Here is a 19,804-nt window from a genome sequence, read left to right as displayed (position 1 = left end):
TTACTTATGGTTTTAAAATATGATCCAGGCTCAGCAATAATCAAATAACATATCAGGATAATTATATTACTTCCTCCTCACTTCCAAGGTTAATTGCTTCTGTGGGGCAAGCCAGAAGGTACATAAACTAGAGGGAACTTTAGATGAATATCCTTTAAAATTCAGCGGCAAACTCATACCTGTCAAGTACCCAGTTGCCATATGAGCTAGTACCTACCAGCCAGCACAGAAACAGAACAAATTTATCTTCAAAAAATATTTATTGAAAAACTGTACAATGTGTATATTGAGGCATTTTAAAACTTTTTACACTTCTCTTTTATACTTATTTTATACTTATTGTAGGAGCCCCTACAATTTGTTATACAAGTCAGATGGGGGCTGAGTGCTACCCTAATAGGTGGAAGGGGTAAGTTATCTTGACAGGATCTTCTAATTTCTTGGTATTTTAATTAATAATGACTTGGTTACCCTTTCCTCTGGGCTCCATATCCCAGCTCACAACTCTGTCAGAAGAGCCCTGCTGTGCCAGAGGCCAAACTGGTCCTATGAACTCCAGAGATCAAGCTGGTACTTAGGATCCCAGAGACCACACAAACTGCCAAAACTCCAGCAGAGACATCATTCTAGACCTGAATAGTCACTGTCACCAAAACCACAAGTCACTCAGGCCAGCAGACTGGAAAGAAATAGAAAGCAAAGGGGAAAATGTCCAAAAACATTTTGGAGGGGTGTTTGAGGGGTATGGGCATGGGAACAGGAAAGATCAGGTCAGGTGATGATGGAAGGAGAGAGCACTGGAAGAGAGAACCATTGGAGTTGGGGATATCTTGGGGATGAGCTAGAAACCTAGTGCAATAGAAACTCCCAGGAATCTGAGAATAACCCTAGCTAAGACTTCAAGCAATGGGACATATGGAGCTTCGACTGGCCATCTCATATAACTAGGTAAGACTTCCAGTGGAGAGATTGGGACAGCAAGCCAACCAACAAAACCTTTGATGTACAATTTGTCCTGCCTACAAGATGTGCTGTGGTAAAAGTGGTGCAGAAACTGTGGATATGGCCAACCAATGACTGGCCCAGTTTGAGAACCATGGCACAAGAAAGGAGCCCACTTCTTACATTGTCTAGAGGACCAGGCCCAGAGACTTGATAGCTCAAACACTACTAGGAAGAAGAAAAAAAAAAAAGAAGAAGAAGAAAAGAAGAAGACATATCAACGACTAATTACTAATGTAATTTTGCTATATATAGATTGGTGCCCAATTGTCATCAAAGAGGCTTCTTTATCCAGCAGCTGATAGAAACAGATGCAGGCACCCACAACCACACATTAGGTGGAGTTCAGGGAATCCTGTGGAGGAGGGGGAGGAAGAAGGATTGTAGGAGCCAGAGAGGTCAAGGACATCATACAAACCCACAGAATCAACTAACCTGGGCTCACAGGAGTCCACAGGGACTGAACTGAAAACCAGAAGATCCTGCATAGGACTGAACTAGGCCCTCTGCATATATTTCACAGTTGTGTAACTTGGTCTTGTTGCTGTTCTCCAAATAGTGGGAGCTAGGGCTGTCTCTGAACATGTGGCTTGCTTTTGGGTAGGTGTCTAGTCTTAACTTGATATGCCATGTTTGGTTGATATTCATAGGAATCCTGGCCTTTTTTTTTTCTTTTTGAGAGAGAGAAATGGAGGAGGAATGGATGGAGTAGAAGAGAAGAGGAAGAGGAAACTGTGATGTGAATGTAATAAACAAACAAACAAATAAATAAAATTAAAGAAAATAAACAAAAAGAATGATTTGCTTCATTGATAGGTTCACTCATGGTGAAGGCACCTTTTTGTTGTTTTTTTGAGACAGGGTTTCTTTGTTTAGCCCAGGTTGTTCTGAACTTCTCTGTAGACTATTGTAAGGAGTACAGGTTTTTTTCGCCCGCCACCTGGTGTTGTCTGCTGCCACGCCAGCCCCAAATAATACACAGAGACTCTGTATTTGATATTATGCTGTTGGCCAGTTACTTGTTTCTTATAGGCTAGCGCTGTCTTAAGTATTAACCCATTTCTATGTATTTCCACGTCTTACCAGCGACAGGCGGCTGGCGGTTCTATTCTCTCCAGACTCCCCATCTTGACCCTCCTTCCTACTTCCTCTTTCCTCCTTGTCTTCTAGTCCCTCCTATCTTCCTTTTCTATTGGCCAACAGTGCTTTCTTCATTAACCAATATGAGAAACATATACAGAATGACATCTCCCATCAGACTATATTGTCCTCAAACACAGGGATCCACCTGCCTCTGCCTCTCTAGTAGTGGGATAAAAGGCATGTGCTATCAGCACCTGGCTTGAACTTAAAATCTTAGCTAATAATTTACAAACTTTAGTGTCCCTGGGACTATCCTTTATAAAAAGCATTGAGACATTCTAAGCCTGAGACAGAACATTTAACAAGTCTTACCTATAGCTGCAGAAATATGAGCTATATTACTATTGTGTAGCACTTTCTCCAGAGGGGGATAAAAACACTCCATATTGGAGCTGGGGAGATGGCTCAGTGGTTAAGAGCACTAGCAGCTCTTCAGGAGGACCCAGGTTCAATTCCCAGAACCCACATGGCAGCTCACAACTGTCTGTAATTTTAGTTCCAGGGTCTCCAATAACCTCATACAGACATTCATGCAGGCAAAAACACAATACACATGAAATAAAAATAATTAAAAATTTTTCATATTGGAAATAAAAATACTTTAAAAATTTTGATATTGGAGGGAAGTTCATTAAGGCATAGGATGTTCTAAAGGAAGGTAAAATATTTCATCTTAAAACCAAGCCTTAAGCCATTCTTGCTCTTGTAAGTAACTCCAATAGAATTCGGTCATTCCCTGCATTAGACATTGATGATATTTTAACTGGTCCTATTTAGTAAGCAGACATTTGTTCACATCTCCCAATGAATAGTGTCACCCAACAACTACTCAGAAGAAACACTTCTTCAGTTCTTTTTGACCTAAAGAAACTATACCTTGATAAATAGTCTTAATTTTTCCCTAGCAAAAATGCTTTCAGAATTCTACTTATGTATTACACTATCTATTTAAGCAGAAGATTGCTCAAACCCTACTGAATTGCAGTACAAGTCTTTCAATTCCCCATAAATGACAAGTGTTTCCTTATGCTTGGCCTTTTCCTAGAATGCCCTTCAAACTACACACATTCACACTGCCCACTTGCCAGTTTTTGGACAATGGTACTTAGAAAAAAAAAAAAAAAACATATCACACATCCTTCTCTCCAAAAGCTCACTTGTCCTTTTCATGCTGCATATATTCCAGACACTGCTTCAGTAAAGATGGCAGGGTGAAAACCTGGCAGAAAGTGATTCTTTATAATGTTAGGGAAGACCTCAGCTCTAGGAGCTACAGTATGTCTAAAACAATATAAAGAAAACAACAGATGGCATGGGTCATTCTAGATGGCTATAACAGTAGTGGCGGTCTACAGAAAAGTATTTAAAGACAAGTAATGGTGTTCACTTCAGATGAACCATCACAGGGTCCTCAAAACAATATAATAAAAACAAAAGGTGGTTATGATAAACTTGTTGGGTCACCTCAAACTGGCTTCAGGGATTTCCCACCGTGGGAACATATTGGTAACCTTTGCTTAATGAACTTTTCAACTTTAAGGTACTTAAACCCACATTTATATTCCCATATCTTGTATACCTACATATAGCAGACTAAATTCTGGGCATAATGGGCCTCCAAAAATACCTGTCACTTTGCTGGAAATTCCCAGGAGGGGATAAAAGGAAAAGGAAAACTATAAATTCCTATCTTTTCTAGTGCCATAAGCTTTGTAATTTATCTCTTTCTAAAAATGAATTCTGTGTTTCTTTCTTGTTTTAATTAGACTTTTAGGATTATTTCTCTTTCAAAAATTAAAATTAAGTAATCAAAACCAAGGCTGAGGTGAAAGCCAGAAAAAAAAAAAAAAAAAAAAAAAAAAAAAAAAAACTAAAGACATCCCCATAATAATAAATTATGTTTAATTATATTTTCCTGAGATATTTGCAAAAAGAGAATAAAGTCAGATGTGAGTAAGATGTCAGTAAGAAAATGTCAGTGATCTATTTTAAAAAAAAATGAAACTATCCCTTTAAGAAGTAGTATTTCAAACAATTACCAACCTTCAATTCACACCTCCAGAGAGCTAGAAAACAAGGAGGACCTTAAGAGAGACATACATGGTCCCCTGGAGAAGGGGAAAGGGACAAGATCTCCTGAGCAAATTGGAAGCATGGGGGGAAGAGAGAGGGAGTTAGGAGAAAGAGAAGAAGAGGAGGGGGAGGAAGACATGAGGGAGCAGGAAGATTGAGTTGTGGGAAGAAGAGAGGAAAGAAAGAAAAGAGATACGTTATTAGAGGGAACCAATATAAGTAAGTTTAAAGAGAAATCTGGCAATAGTGAAATGCCCAGAGATATACTAGGGTGACTCCAACTAAGAATCTAAGCAATAGGGGAAAGGCTATCTTAAATGTCCTTCACCTATAATGAGATTGATGGCTACCTTAAATGCCGTCTAGAGCCTTCATCCTGTAGCTGATGGAAACAGAAGCAGAGTCCCACAGCTAAGCACTGAGCTGAATTCCTGGAATTCAGTTGTAGTAATGAGCAAAGAGGTCAAGACCAGACTGGAAAAACCCACAGAAACAGCTGATCTGAACAGTGGCAGCTCATGGACCCCAGACTGACAGCTTGGACACCAGCATTGGACAGAGCCAGGCCCACTGCACATCAGTTAGGAGGCCTGGTAATGGAACAGCATTTATACCTAGTATACAAATGGACATTGGGAGCCCATTCCCCATAGAGGGATACTGTCTCACCCTAGACACATGGGGGAAGGGCCTAGGCCCTGCTTCAAATTATGTGACAGACTTAGATGATGTCCCATAGAAGCCCTCACCCTTTCTATGGAGAAGAAGAGGGATGGGATGGGGATCAGTGGAGGTCATAGGAGAATGGAAGGAAGAGGGAACTGTGACTGATATATAAAATAAGATTGTTTCTAATTTAAATTTAAAAAAAGGAAAAAGAAGTGATATCTTTGAAAGAAAGCAACAGATATTAATGGAAACTCATGCCTTATCCAAATCTCATCTTCATTTTGCTATCTGAGAACCTGAAGCATTCTGGTATTTTTCTATCATAAAATAACTATGTTGAATAGGTTTATGTGTCTGTATTCTCTATTAGAATGAAAGGGAGCACGTTCTAATTTATCTTCTGGGTATCTCTGATACCCAGAAAAGGCCCCAATAGAGACCTTTTCAAATTTTTGTACCTCCATCTATATTTCCTGGAACAACTACATTTATTTATATCAAGTTCTTCTATCCATCTTCAGAATCATACTAATACTTAAAAGAGAGAAGTACCCTCAGTAAATTTTTCCACTTTTCTGGTTTGTAATTTAAAAGTAATCATTTCAGCAACAATCACAGTTTTTGGAAGCATGTCTACTTGCAACAGCACATAGAAGTGTTAAACCTTAGCTGAGATCTTTCAAAGTCCAATATCCTCCATGGGGGAAATGTTTGTTGGTTGAAAAGATAAATGGATGGATAGATGAATGGATAGATAGATTGATGGAAGGATGGATGGGTGGATAGAAGAATGAATGGATGTATTTTTTAAGTATTGAGTTTTGCCTTAGTAGTGAAATACCCTAAAGGTACAAACCTAAATCCTGCCTCCTGTCTCCATTTTATTTCTAGCCTCCTGTCTCCATTTTATTTCTAGTAACACCAAGAAAATGTTTCTATTTTAAAGTTTCTTAACATACTAAAAGAAAGAAAGAAAGAAACAAAAAAGGAAGAAAGAAAGAAAAAACACCCTAGCATTTCCTCCTCGATGATATTCACGAAAAGCTTGGTGAGGATTTTTTTTTTAACAGGATAGATTGGATAACAGCTGTAAAAGACACTTTCTCTAAAGAAGGTATCATTTGGAGAGAAACCTGAGCCCTCCTCTTTGTGACACATGTTTAAATCTGCGGTGTTCTTCCTATTTGTTGTTCTCAGGTGGCCACGTTGCAGCTGAACCTGCCAGCTCAGCTTCCGTGATTGCCCTTGAAGCCCAGAACAACTTTACCTCTTTTTACCCTTCTTAATCAGCACTGAGCAAGAAAGTGCCTTCTACACCTGGTGGAAAAACTCTCTGGAAACATGGAAGTAAAGAGTATCACTCAAGGTGCCCCTCATCCATGTGGCAGGACACCCATCTGGAGAAACACCCAGGAGGTTTGGGGACTCAAAAGGTGAAGTTACCCAGGATAAAATTCCAGGTGATGTGAAAGAACATAAACTTTTTGTCTTTTATTTTTTTCATGACTCCAGTGATTTTATTACTCTTTCCCCCAAACCTTCAAGGGGAAAAAAAAGTGTCATGCTATCTTGTAGCTCATGCTCAGCCTCAAAATATCATGGTCTCTTAATTTTGTAGAGGGCACTAAATACCAGGGCCTGACATTGCAAGAACTGAACTGACTTGCAGAATATTTCTTAAGATACGAGGTAAAATATTTTAGAGGATAAACAGGAATTATATTGAAATTATCTTTATGTTTGTCTCTTTATAATTATATGGGGATTAATTTGAAGCAAGATCTGTGTCACGCCAGGACACAAAGGAGACTGTGTAGCTATATAAGATGGCTAAAAACTAATACATGAGTTCATGTGTGAATGTGTGCATAGACACTGAAGAAAATTAGAAGGTAATAGTTCTGTGATATCCATGGCGTAATGTTTTGTTTTTGTTTTTTCATTATATCTTTTTCTTTCATTTTGAGATAATAATAAATTTAAATAATTTCCCCCTTCCTTTCACTCTTCCAAACCCTCCCATATACCCTTCTTTGCTCTCTGTCCATTTCATGGCCTGAAAATACAACCTGTTTCTATAAAGTTACTTTTGCATGTTTTCATGGCTGACCGTTTACTATTGAATAGCTAATTGGTATGTTCTTTTTCTGGAGAAGACTCTTTTTCCCTTTCTGAACATCTGTTAGTTACTTGAAGTTCTTTGTGTAGGGTTGAGGCCTCCGGTCTATCCCCTGTCCACTTTGGCATTTCTAATGGTATCATGTTTGTTCAGTTCATAATTAGGTACTCATGTTGGTAAGACTCTATGTGTGTAGCTTCTGACATTACTAGAAGACAGAATTTCACAACAAACTCCCTGATCTGGCTTTGAAAATCTTTCCAATCCTTCTTCCACAATGATCCCTTAGCCTTAGGTTCAGGAGTTATTTTGTAAATGTATCCCATGGGACTGAGCTCCACAACTCTGCATTTTGATTGGTTATGATTTATGCAGTGGTTTCCAACTATTGCAAAGAGAAGTTTCCTTGATGAGGGGTGAGAATTAGTTATTTAGAAGTATATGAATAAGCAATTAGAGTGTGGTTAGGGTTTATGTTGATTTAATAAAGTGGTAGTTGTAGATACTTCTCTAGTACCCATGATTTTACTAGCACTGTCTTTCTCTTATGCAAAAAAAAAAAAAAAAAAAAAAAAAAAAATAAAGTTTTCAGTGGAAAGACATCAATTCACTCAAACTGTTTGGGAAACTTCAAATCAAAATAATTGTATGATTTAGTACAATTGAAACAAACCTAAACTCAAAATATATTATTTCCTGATAATCTTGCCAAATATAAGAATTTAGGAATACCACATTAGGTTCAAATCACACAGATCTGCACAACTTTTAGACCAATAGTCAACAATGTGCCCATAAACTAACAAAAATCTAACTTTGGACATACGCATCAAAGAAGAATTATTAGCCAGCCTGTTAATAAGTAGTCAACTTATATGAATATGGCTAATGCATTTTAAAGACATTAATTTTATTATGATGATCATCAGTAAATATTGGACTTTGTGTTTGTGTGTGAAGATCTTGCTTCAGTCAACACTGAGTTTCTAGGTTAACTCTAAACCTAAGGCTTAGGGTCTTAATGCAGCAATTTATGCTTCTAGAGTAGGAGTTAACTAACCTAGCTATGGTGGCTTGAAAGAAAATGGTTCCCAAAGGTCGTGGCATTAATGGGACATGTGGCCTTGTTGGAGTAGGTATGGCCTTGTCGGAGGAAGTGTGTCACTATGGGGGTGGGCTTTGAGGTCTTCTTTGCTCAACCTCCACCCAGTGAGACAGACCACTTCCTATTACCTGTAAGTCAAAATGTAAGGACTCTTGGCTACTTCTCTAGCACCATGTCTGCCTGTAGGCCACCATGTCTCACAATGATGATAATGGACCAAACTTCTGAAAATGTAAGCTAGCCCCAATTAAATGTTTTTTCTTTATGAGAGCTGCCATTGTCATGGTGTCTCTTCACAGCAATAAAAACACTAACTAAGGCACTAGAACTAGCTATGATCTATTATGGCTAATTATCTTCCCTACTTTTGAGTTGTTTTACTCCAAACTGTAGCCTAAGACATGATACAGTATGTACTGAACAACAAACATGTAAGTAGTCCTTGAAAGGTCTTTGTCAATACTTAGTCACTAATTCTAATCATCTTGAACCCTGATTCAGTCTTTATTCCCACATCCAGTTATATTATGTATGCCTAGGTTACAGTATCAAGAAAAAATTAAAAAGTAAAGTAGAAGTCAATTGGCAATTCAAATGAAGATTCCAAAGCAGATCATTAAAATGACTCTTATATTTGGATTTCTAACCTGCTTCTAGGTGCTAGCCACTGATCCTTTAATTGCACACCAGTTTCATTTATAACCAAACATTCTTAGTAATCTCTGGCCTTGTACTGATGCCTACTATACAACAGTCTTTATGACATGTATATATGCCATTTTGTTCTAAAAAAAAAGTCTATATTTCCAAAACTGATCAAGGACCTCTTATCTAAATTAAAAAAAAAAAATAGTTCTAGCTCTGTGCTTGACATATAGAAGATATTTAAGAAATACTAATTGCATAAAATTGACTTTAAGTCATCTTTGAAAATGCAATCGTCTGAACTACCTGAACTACCCAAAATGAGACACACTTTGTTTTTTTTATTCTGAAATGTTCCTCTCCTTTTGTCCTATGCTTGTCAGGAAAATCACCAGTGTAAAAAGGCCAAAGCTCATGTTACAACAAAAACACACTGTGTAGTGCCCTCCAGAGTCAACAATGCTTTTGAGAACATTTGGGAACCCACATGCCTCTTTACCATCACAATCTGTAATCAGAGTACAACCAGGCAATTTCTTCTTAGCTTTTGGATTAGTTCACAGTTTATCTTTTGATTCAGAGCAATAATCTGAAGATTATCCAATTTGAAACATAAAAACTCAGTGTGTAGAACCTAACTGCATGTGAGTACAATTTTCTTTAAAAAAATACAGTATTTGCTGAGAGTGGAAATGTTTCCTAATGGCATTTGGACAGTGACATTCCATTCAACTCTGGAATGCCAGCTTTCCAGCCAGATCCTGAACTTGATCCATATGCAAATTAGCAAGACATGAATCCCTACTGGTCTTCAAATCAGTTCAGGCAGACTTCTGTGGATTCATCTGCTTCTGTGTTGGAAATCTCACTGGAATTTAATGATTTTGAATGTGAATTCATATGCCAGAGGCATATAAGAGCTTTGGATGAATAATTTTGATCTGAATACCAGCAGCTCTTTTGGACAAATAGTTTAATATTTTAGTGTTCATATCCATAAAATCAAGATAATGTCCACCTGAAAGGTTTATATTATGTATTGGATATTATAGTTTTGAAAGGGATAACACATAGAAGATACTGAAAACTGCTACTGGATTTATTCACATGAATTCAAACAACAGTCCTGATGGTTCCTTACAGTAGAGCCTTCTGCAGAATTTGTATTTCTGGAAAACAAACTATGAGCAACCCACAATTTTGTAACCTGGGTTTTTTAAATTATTCTGGAGGCAACACTTTTTTTCCTTGGTTTGAACACAAAGTCACTGCTACTGTAGCCTTTCTTGGCAGAAAATAAGGAACTACAGCCTTGCATTGAAATTTGCCCAGATATTAGGTTACAAAAGTTTCACTGTCCTCCTGTCATAAATTCTCTAATAAATAATTACACACAAAAAAAATTCAGAAAGCAGCTGCGCAGTGGTGGTGCATTCCTGTAATCCCAGCACCTGGGAAGCAGAGGGAAGAGGATCTCTGTGAATTCGAGACCAGCCTGGTCTACAAGAGCTAGTTCCAGGGCAGACTCCAAAGCTACAAAGCTACACAGGGAAAACTGTCTAAAAATTGTTTTGTTTTTTTTTTTCCAAAAAACCTAGTTCCAGACCAGTGTCCCATAATATTTCTTTGTTCAACTGCACTCACAGTACTAGCTCCAGACCTGTGATTTTGGAGACATCTTTGCCTTGTCTAGTTAAACAGCCTGCCCAGCAGCTTTACTTGGCGTAGATCAGCCCATGTAGCACCTACGTTGATTCAACTAAGGAAGGTCAGATTATCATGGCAGAAAGATAATCAAAGAAGTCCATAAATCCAGGTCAAATCACAAAAATACTACCTAGACACAACCACCCAAGGACACAGAATGTAAAAAAGAACAATCATAAAAATTCATCAAAGAATTAAACAAATTTAAGAAGCATAAACAAATACTTTATTCAATGCCAAGAGGATAACAATAAATGATAATAGTAAATTGAATGTTGCAAAAAGTAAATAGAATTTCTGAATGTAATGAAAATGAGAATTTGGGATTTGAAAACTGAATTCAATAAGGAGATAGAAACATTAAAGAGAAATAAGCAGATATGAACATGAAATTGAAAACTGCAACATCCCAATTAGAAAACGCAAAGGAAAGCCTTTCAAGTAAATTGAATCAAACAGATGATAGACTATCAAAACAACAATAAAGCAGAGATTTGAGGTGAAATAAACAAAGACTATGAGTTTTCCTTTTAAACTACAGGAAAGGACTATATACAGAATATGGGAGCACCATTAAAAGACCACATCTGAATTATAGGTATACATGTGTGAGATGAATCCTATGTAAAAAGAATAGAACAGATCTTTAACAGGATCATAGAAAAAACTTCCCTAAAGAAACAGAACCCCTATTAGCAAGACATCCCACAATGTATCATAGTTCAAATACTAAATATACAAAACAAGACAAAATATTGAAGGCTGTAAGAGAAAAAACACAAGCTACATCTAAATGAAAATCCAACAAAATAATAGCTGGTTTCTTGTTTTATTCCTTCCTTCCTTCCTTCCTTTCTTTCTTTCTTTCTTTCTTTCTTATTATTTTGTTGTTGTTACTGTTTCAAGACAGGGTCTCACCTCGAACTCACAGATGTTGGCCTGCCTCTGCCTCCCCTCCCAAGTGCTGGGATTAAAGGCATGCACCACTATGCCCTGCTCAATAGCTGATTTCTCAAAATGGCCATGACTGCTAACCTGTACTAATATACCCTGAAAAACTATGTGACATAGTTGGAAAGATCAAAACTCTTCATGTTTCAGAAGGCTAAAACAATTCATATAAAACAACACAACAAACTAAATAAAACCCTGTAAGCAATACTTAGAACTCAAGAGAAGAATAAACACAACCAAGAAATTCCAGACAGAAATAGATGAAGCTATAATTTAATGGAAACGAAACCACAACTAAGAAAACAAACTATCAAAAGAATGCAACCATATATATCTTTCTATAATAACTGTAAATATTAATGGTCTCAATTCTCCAGTCAAAAGAAATAAGTTACTTGAATGTATTAAGGAACAAAAATTCATGTCTCTATTGTCTACAGGAATCAGTGTTTAAGTAACACCTTAAAGTTAAAGGATAGAAAACTACATTCCATGCAAATGGCTTAAGGAAGCTAGTAGCTGTTACCAAATGACAAAATACACTCCAAATTAATACTAATTTAAAAAGACAAGGAAGGGTACTTCTTTCTAAGTCAAAAGATCATTTGTTCAAGGAAATGTGACAATATTAAACATATGCACCAAAGTCTGCTGTACCCAATTTCATAAAAAGCATACAAATTAAATTAAAGTCAGTTTAAACAAATACGATAATAGTAGGGCATTTAAGCATCTTACTTTCTCCAAAAGACAGGTCTTCTTGTCTGATAATAAACAAAAATTTCAGAATTAAATGACAACTTACATCAACTGGACATAAGTGATATTACAGATAATTCTATCCAAACACTGAAGAATATACATTGTACTAAGCAGTACATAGACATTTCTCTAAAACAACTACACATTCTGGGATAAAAAGCAAACCTTAACAAATACAGAAAAACTGAAATAATCCTATGCATCCTACCCAACCCCTATGCAATACAAATTAAAGTCTAGAGTAAATAAAAATCTTTAAGAGGTGAATAAATTCACGGAGATTAAAAAGTGTATTAATAAATGAAGAATGTACCAAATAAGAAACTGAGAAAGAAGTTAAAATATTATTGGAACTAAATAAAAATTAAAATATTACACCACAAAACCTCTGGAACACATTGAAAGCAGTCCAAAGAGGGAAGTTCTAGTCATAGTGTCTTGAATTAAAAAAAAAAAAATCAGAAATAGTATATACAAGTGATGCAGTTCATGAATGCGGAAAAATAAGAAGAAACCAAACTCAAACCAGTAGTCAGCAAGAAGGAGGTGTAGTTGGAGAACACAAAATAGACTCCATTGTTTTAAATATTTTTTGTTTGTTTTTATTTCATTTTGTTTTGGTATTCATTGTGTTACTAGTTTTAATTTCTTTGTTTTTGTTTGCAATTTTTTTTTGGTTTTGTTTTTGGATGTTATTTTTTTAATTAAGGAAAAAGAACATGAAGTTTTGTGAGGAGGGAGGTGGGATGATTCTGGGAAGAGTTGAGGGACAGCAGAATATGATCAAAATATATTACATGAAAAATGTTAAAATAAATATATAAAGTTAATAAATAAAAATACTCTAACAACTCATTCCTTGATAATGTAAATGAGATTAACAAACAGTAACTAACTAAAAGCAAGAAATGACCCAAATTATCACAATCAAAAATACAGCAGACACTGAAGAAATACAAAATGTTATACTGGAATACTTTATAAACCTGTTGTCCAATATACTGTTAAAATCTAGGAGAAATGGATGAGTTTCTTGATCAACCCAAACTACCAAGAAGCCTAAAGTGGCCCATAACATAGGAAGAGATCGAAACTGTAATAAAAATGTCCTTCCATTAAAAAAAAAAAAAAAAAAAAAAAAAACATTTGAGCCAGATAAACTCACAACAGAATAGTAACAGTCTTTCAAGGAAAATCTTCAACCAATCCTTCTTAAAAATTAAAAATAAAAAGAGAAGGATGACTTCCAAATTCTTTCTATGAAGCCCGTATTGCTCTAGTGCTCAAACAAACTAAACAACAACAACAACAAAAAACTACAAAACTCATGTATAAATCAAGAAGATCATCAACTACAATCAAGATGGGTTTAGCATGGAAATGCAATGTTAGATCATCATATGTAAGTTAATATAGATAATACATAATATAAGTGGAAAATCACATGATGATGTCAATAGATTCAACAACAATCCTGTGATAAAAATCCAACATGGATTCATGACAACAATTCCAGAGAGGGTAAACACCCAGTCAATATTATAAAAAATGGATAAAAAATTGAAAGCAATCTTATTAAAATCAGGTAAAAAACAGAATGTCCACCCTTGCCACTCTTTTTCAATACAGTACTCAAAGCACTAGTCAGAAGGAAATTAAGGTAGACAAACAGGAAAAGAAGTTTAATCATTCATATTTGCTTATGATACTATACATAAGAGATATGAGAAATTCTACCATAAAACTTCTAGAAATAATCAATAATTTCAACAAAATGGCAAGCAGAATCTTAAAAATTCCATAGCTGTTCTATACATTAACAACAAACACTACAAGAAAGAAATCATGGACACAGTTACAGTAGCATCAAAAACAATGCAATAACTTGGAATAAGCCAAGGTCAATGAGTTAAAAGGCCTCTAAAATTAAAACTTCAATCTCTGAAGAAAAAGACTAAGCAAGACAGTAGAAACTGAAAACACATCATGCTGGATAGATAGAATCCTATCAAAAGCAACATGCAATCCCAGTCAAAATATCCTTAACATTATGGACATAAGTATAAAAATACATCCTATAATTCAAGTGGAAATGGAAAAGTGATGGGAGATATCATTCTGTAAATATGTTTCTCATACTGGATAGTGAATAAAACATTGTTGGCCAATAAGAAAGCAAGATGAGCAGGACTAGGAGACAAGGAGGATTCGAGGAAGTAGTATGGAGGAGTCAACATGGAGAGTCTGGAGAGAGCAGGACGCCAGTCAGCTCTTTGGTAAGATGAGACCACATGGAAATACATAGATTAACAGAAATGAGTTAATACTTAGACAGAGCTAGCCGATAAGAAACAAGTAACTGGCCAACAGCATTATATCAAATACAGTGTCTCAGTGCGTTATTTGGGGCTGGCGCAGCTGTGGGACAAGACCAGCGGCAGGAGGAAAAACCATACTCTTTACATATTGGTTAATGAATAAAGCACTGTTGGCCAATAGGAAAGCAAGATAGGCGGGACTAGGAGACAAGGAGGAGAGAGGAAGTAATAAGGAGGAGTCAGCATGGGAAGACGGAGAGAGCAGATCACTGGCCTCTCTCTCTCTGGTAAAATAAGACCACGTGGAAGTACTTAGATTAATAGAAATGGGTTAATAATTAAGACAGAGCTAGCCTAAAAGAAACTAGTAACTGGCCAACAGCATTGTATCAAATACAGTGTCTCAGTGTGATATTTAGGACTGGCATGGCAGTGAGATCAGGTGGGCTGGCAGAAAAAACTTACTCCTTACAGAAAAGAACCCAGATACTAATGCAATCCTGAACAAAAAGAGTAATACTGGAAGAAGTGACATTCCAGATTTCAAGATATATTATAGAATTAAGAGATAAAAGCAATATGGGATTGGTACAAAATCAGACTATAGGCCAATGGAATAAAATACAAGACCCAAACATGAGTACTCGTAACTACTACCATCTGATATTTAACAAAGAAGTTAAAGACAATACACTCTAGAGAAAGGATAGCATCTTCCACAAATGATGCTGGGGAAAGTGGATATCCACATGTAGAAAATGAAACTAGACCTATGTGTATATCACCCTGAACCAAAAAAAAAAAAAAAAAATTAGCTTCAAGTTACTCAAAGACCTCAATTTGAAACCTGGCATGCTGAAACTGCTAGAAGGAAACCCTGGTAGTAGGCTGCCGCCATAGCTGTTGTTCTTTTGCTGCAGCTTATGCCTAAGAAACACAAATACAAGACTCAGCGCCCACGTGGAGATTATTGATAGAAGAGAGAGAAAGAGGGGGTAGTTGGTGGCCAACCGAAAGCAGGAGAGAGAGAGAGAGAGAGAGAGACAGAGAGAGAGTGAGTGAGAGAGAGAGAGAGAGAGAGAGATCAGGGAGGGGGCAAGAGAGAACCAGAGAGAGGAACCAGAGAGAGAGCAGAGACAGACCAGAGAGAACAAAGCACTTGGCCCGCTTGCTTTAAAAGGGGGCTTGCACATGCTTAACTGAGTCCCCTGGCAGCCAGGTAAGGCTGACCTAGCTATGACACGGCCATGAGCATCCCACCCATCGTTGGGGCAGGGGGTCAGCTGGCTGCTAGTTCCTAACAATAGCTACAGGAAAAAAAAAGGACTTTATGAATGAGATTTCCTTTTTCTAGGAATTCAAATAAAAAAAAAAAAATCAATGACCAATAGCTCATGAAACTGAAAAGTTTCTGTACAGCTAAGGAAATAATCATGTGAGTGAAGAAGAATTCCAGAGACCAGGTACAATCTTTGCCAGCTATTCATCTGGAAGAGATTTAATATCTAGAATATACAAATAACTAAAAATATAAGGAGTCTAGGAAAGAAATTACCTAATTAAAAAAAAATGGCCTAGAGTTCCAAACAGAGTTCTCAATACAGGAAATTAAAAATGGCTAAGAAATAACCCCCCAAAATGTATCAAGCATAGCAGCTTAGCAGTTAAAGAGATACAAATTAAAGCAACTTTGAGGTTTCATCTCATCCCACTCAATCAGAATGGCTAACATTAACCAATCAGCTGACAACAACTGCTGGTGAGTCTGGGGAGGGGGGATCCCTCATCACTATTGGTGGGAATACAAGTTGGTGCAGGCATTCTGAGTATTGGTATGGAAAATCCTCAAAACAAACAAATAGCAAAAACAAAAAACAAACTAAACAAAAAGTAAATCTACCATTTATCTGGCTATACTACTCCTTGGCATATGTCCAAAGGACAAGATATCATCCTCCATACATACTTACTCAACTGTGTTCACTATTCCTGATAGCTAGGAAACAGACAATCTAATTGCCCTTCAATAAATAATGGAAATGAGGTACACTGTGGGATACTAGTCAGCTGTAACGAAAAATGAAGTCATAAAATTTGAAGATAAATGGATGGACCTAGGAAAGATTATATTGAGTGAGATAACCAAGATCTGGAAAGAAAGACATCACAAGCTATCCCTTGACATCCCCAGCTCCAAATCTTCAGAAGTAAGTATGTGATGTGCAGTAACTACTGAAACCAGGAAAGCAAAATGGGACCACAGGGCAGGAGTGAGTGAAAGGAGAAGAGCAATAAAATGAATGTCAAAACACGGAGTGGGGGACTCTAACTGGGAATGGGAGAGGGAGGGGTCATTAAAGAAGCAGAAGGAATGAAAGGTGACAAAACCCACCCAAGCCTCAGAGTCAGGTATGAGAAACCTCCCCATTGGTCAGGGTAATCCAGGGGATTCCCTAAAATGCTACAGAATACAGCTGTTGCTATTATAACCTTTCAGAAATTGAAGGTAAACTCTTATGGCTGAAGACACTGCACACTTAGGACACAGGACACCGATTATTTATATTCAAGCTGGATCTGACCTCAAATCCTTCCTGTGGTTTAGCTTCCATAGTATTGGAAAATACTATGAAAGCTTCCAAGACAAGAGTTTCAACTTGAAGATGAAAGGATTTATTTTGCTTACACTTACAGGTAAGGGTCCATCATTGTGGGAAGGGCAGAAACTCAAGAAGATTCTCTACAGCAAATGGGTACCATACATCAAATCATAGCTGGGCACAACTTAAAGACCAAGGATCAAGGGAAGTCCAGCCCCAGAGGATACATATACCTCAAGGGTCCTGCATCTATGGCTCATGGAACACTGTGTGAGAGGCGGCAGAAAGATTGTAATACCAGGATGACTGCTGTGAAACAGTTTTTCATAGAAATGACAAACGAGACATGGATAATAGCAATGTCAATAAGCATACTAACTGAGGAGGAAATTTTCACAGAGCCCCACCCTATATAAAGAACTTTGGGCAATTAACGAATGCTGAAGAAAGGGAGAATAAGTCTTTCCCAGAGATGAGTCCCCTTCTTGGTTAACCAATGCAGCCCTGAAACCCTGAAACTATATACAAACAAACAATAAAAACACACTCGGTAGATTGTGTTTATATAATTATGTACACGTAACAACAATAAACAATTCAGAGGAACCCTGTCTCAAAAAGACAAAACAAAACAAACAAAAAAAAAAACCCAATAATAATAAAAGAGCAGAGGCTATCAATTTGAGAGTGTAGTTGGGGGAGTATGGAAGAAGTATGAGAGTGGAGATTTGAAAGTGGCTGAGGGGAGGAAAGAGAAGGGGGTAAGTGATGAAATTACATTTTAATTACAAATGTCTTTTTAAAAATCTGGTGCAACTCAGTGGCAGATTTCTGCCTTTAGGGGGTGCTCATCCATTCACTTCCCACAGGCATGGGTCTTAGAACCTTAAGAGGTAGTAGAGCAGAAGAGGGGATCCTAGAAATAATTAACTCAATTTTAAACTCTGATGCCAGCAGTGCTTAGTTCTGATACAAGGTTTGCAGAATGTGCATGCCACATGCGGTCATGGGAGAAGTGCACACCTACTTACTTACTGGAACAACCTCAGCTAAAGGAAACACAAGTGTGTACACACACACACACACACACACACACACACACACACACCACCACCACCACCACCACCACCACCACCACCACCACCTCCAGCAGCAGCAGCAGCAGCAGCAGCAGCAGCTTACAAAATATTTGCAAGGCTAAAAACATTTATCTCCCAAGGAAGGGAGCAACCATTAAAAATAGCAACACCCCTTCTCTTCCAAGTAGACCACAGTGAATAGCCACCAAAATTCCAAGCTTCCTGCAGGACTCATTTGCTAGCTTCATGAAGCTTTTTGTCTTCTTTGAAGTAGAAACTTTACCTTCTTTTGAGGTAGCTCCAATTCAATTATAACATGTACCCCATCTTTCGAGGCTGAAGACCAAGATTTCGAGGAAACTTGGGGAAGTCCATTGCCCAACTAGTGAAGTACAAACTACTGGCAGAGGGACAGCAGGGCATAAGAAGCAGGCTCCCAAGTGGCCTGGGCGCGGGAAACAGTCCTTTTCCACGTGGTGGGTGAGGAAGAAACCGTGGCGGGGGGTAGCATACAAACGCCCCCCTTGGCTCTTATGGCTCCAGTGTCCCAATGGGATAGGCTTCAAAGAGACCAAAGCAGCCTTAAGCAAGAAACATCTGGTTACCGCCTCAGCTGAGGAGCAACGCGAGGTGAGCACAGGGTACATGCCAGGGTAGGGGGCTAAGGCAAGAATAATGCAAAGAAGATGACTACAAAGGGCCAAAGCCCCTACCTCGAGGACTGAAGCAAATCCAGCACTCTAGCCAGGCTTCTCTGCAGAGGTGGGTTTCCCACCAGCTCATGCCTACCCTCAGAAACCCCTTACTCATTCCTGTACCCTGCAAATACCGCACGCCCTGCATCCTCCCCCGGTGTCACCGCACCTGGATATAGCAGGAGACCTCCGAGTCGTCCAACAGCCGAATGGTGCATTTCATCTCCTGGTTGAGCGATTTGATGCTGGAACTCCGAAAGTGAATCATTTTCATAGTCCTCCTGCCTCTCGGCGCACAGTGACAAGAAGCGAACATACACAGCAGCACGCGAGAGCGAGCCGTAGGAGGCGCGGGGCCCGCGCGGCCCTAGTCCACGCGGACATCCACTCGCTCTCAACACAGACCTGACTCCGGGTGCAGCTCCGCCTGGAGACGGCGGCAACCCAGGGCGCCTGCAGCCACCAGCTCGAGGAGAGCCGGTCCCTCCCTCTCCTCCTCAGACAATCCAATCCCCGCCTCCTTCGGCAGCTAGCTCAGAGGCACCTCCCTTGGCTTGAGGCTGAGGGTGGTTGGAACCAACGACCCTCCAAGGGATCGCTGCTGGAGGAGGGTGAGGACAGGCTGGAGCCTGACGCCCAGCATCTCTGGAGGGGGCCTCCTCCACCGCTGCTGCTGCGTCAGGGCTAGGCCCAACTGCCTTTCTCTAGCTGGCCATCTCCTCCCTCCTCCCATCGTGGTTGCTATAGATGGTCCTTGCCCTGCCGTTTCCCTGGGACTCAACAGTCAGTGCTCTCTGCACTGTGAAATCCCAGGTCCCAGCGGGCAGCAAAGAGTGAAGAGCAGTCCACACACCTCCATTAAGCTGATGGAGAGCACTGTTGGGCTGGCAGGGAGTCTCAAACAATGGCAGGAGGCACACATCGCACATGCCC

At 38.6% G+C, this 19,804-nt stretch overlaps 1 protein-coding gene across 1 annotated transcript in view; it reads right to left on the bottom strand.

Annotated features, from left to right (window-relative positions):
- Positions 1-19,531, bottom strand: part of Frmd3 (FERM domain containing 3) — a 156,287-nt gene extending 136,756 nt beyond the window's left edge. The window contains exon 1 of the mRNA XM_051188056.1: positions 19,041-19,531. Coding sequence (XP_051044013.1) covers positions 19,041-19,187 — 147 coding nt within the window. The 5' untranslated portion in view covers positions 19,188-19,531. The remainder of the gene's footprint in view (positions 1-19,040) is intronic.
- Positions 19,532-19,804: the final 273 nt, after the last annotated feature.

This window comes from Phodopus roborovskii, unplaced genomic scaffold (genome assembly GCF_943737965.1).
Source record: "Phodopus roborovskii unplaced genomic scaffold, PHOROB, whole genome shotgun sequence".
NCBI lineage: Eukaryota > Metazoa > Chordata > Mammalia > Rodentia > Cricetidae > Phodopus > Phodopus roborovskii.
The sequence above is the reverse complement of the archived record's forward strand: the minus strand, read 5'-3'. Positions and strand labels throughout refer to the sequence as shown.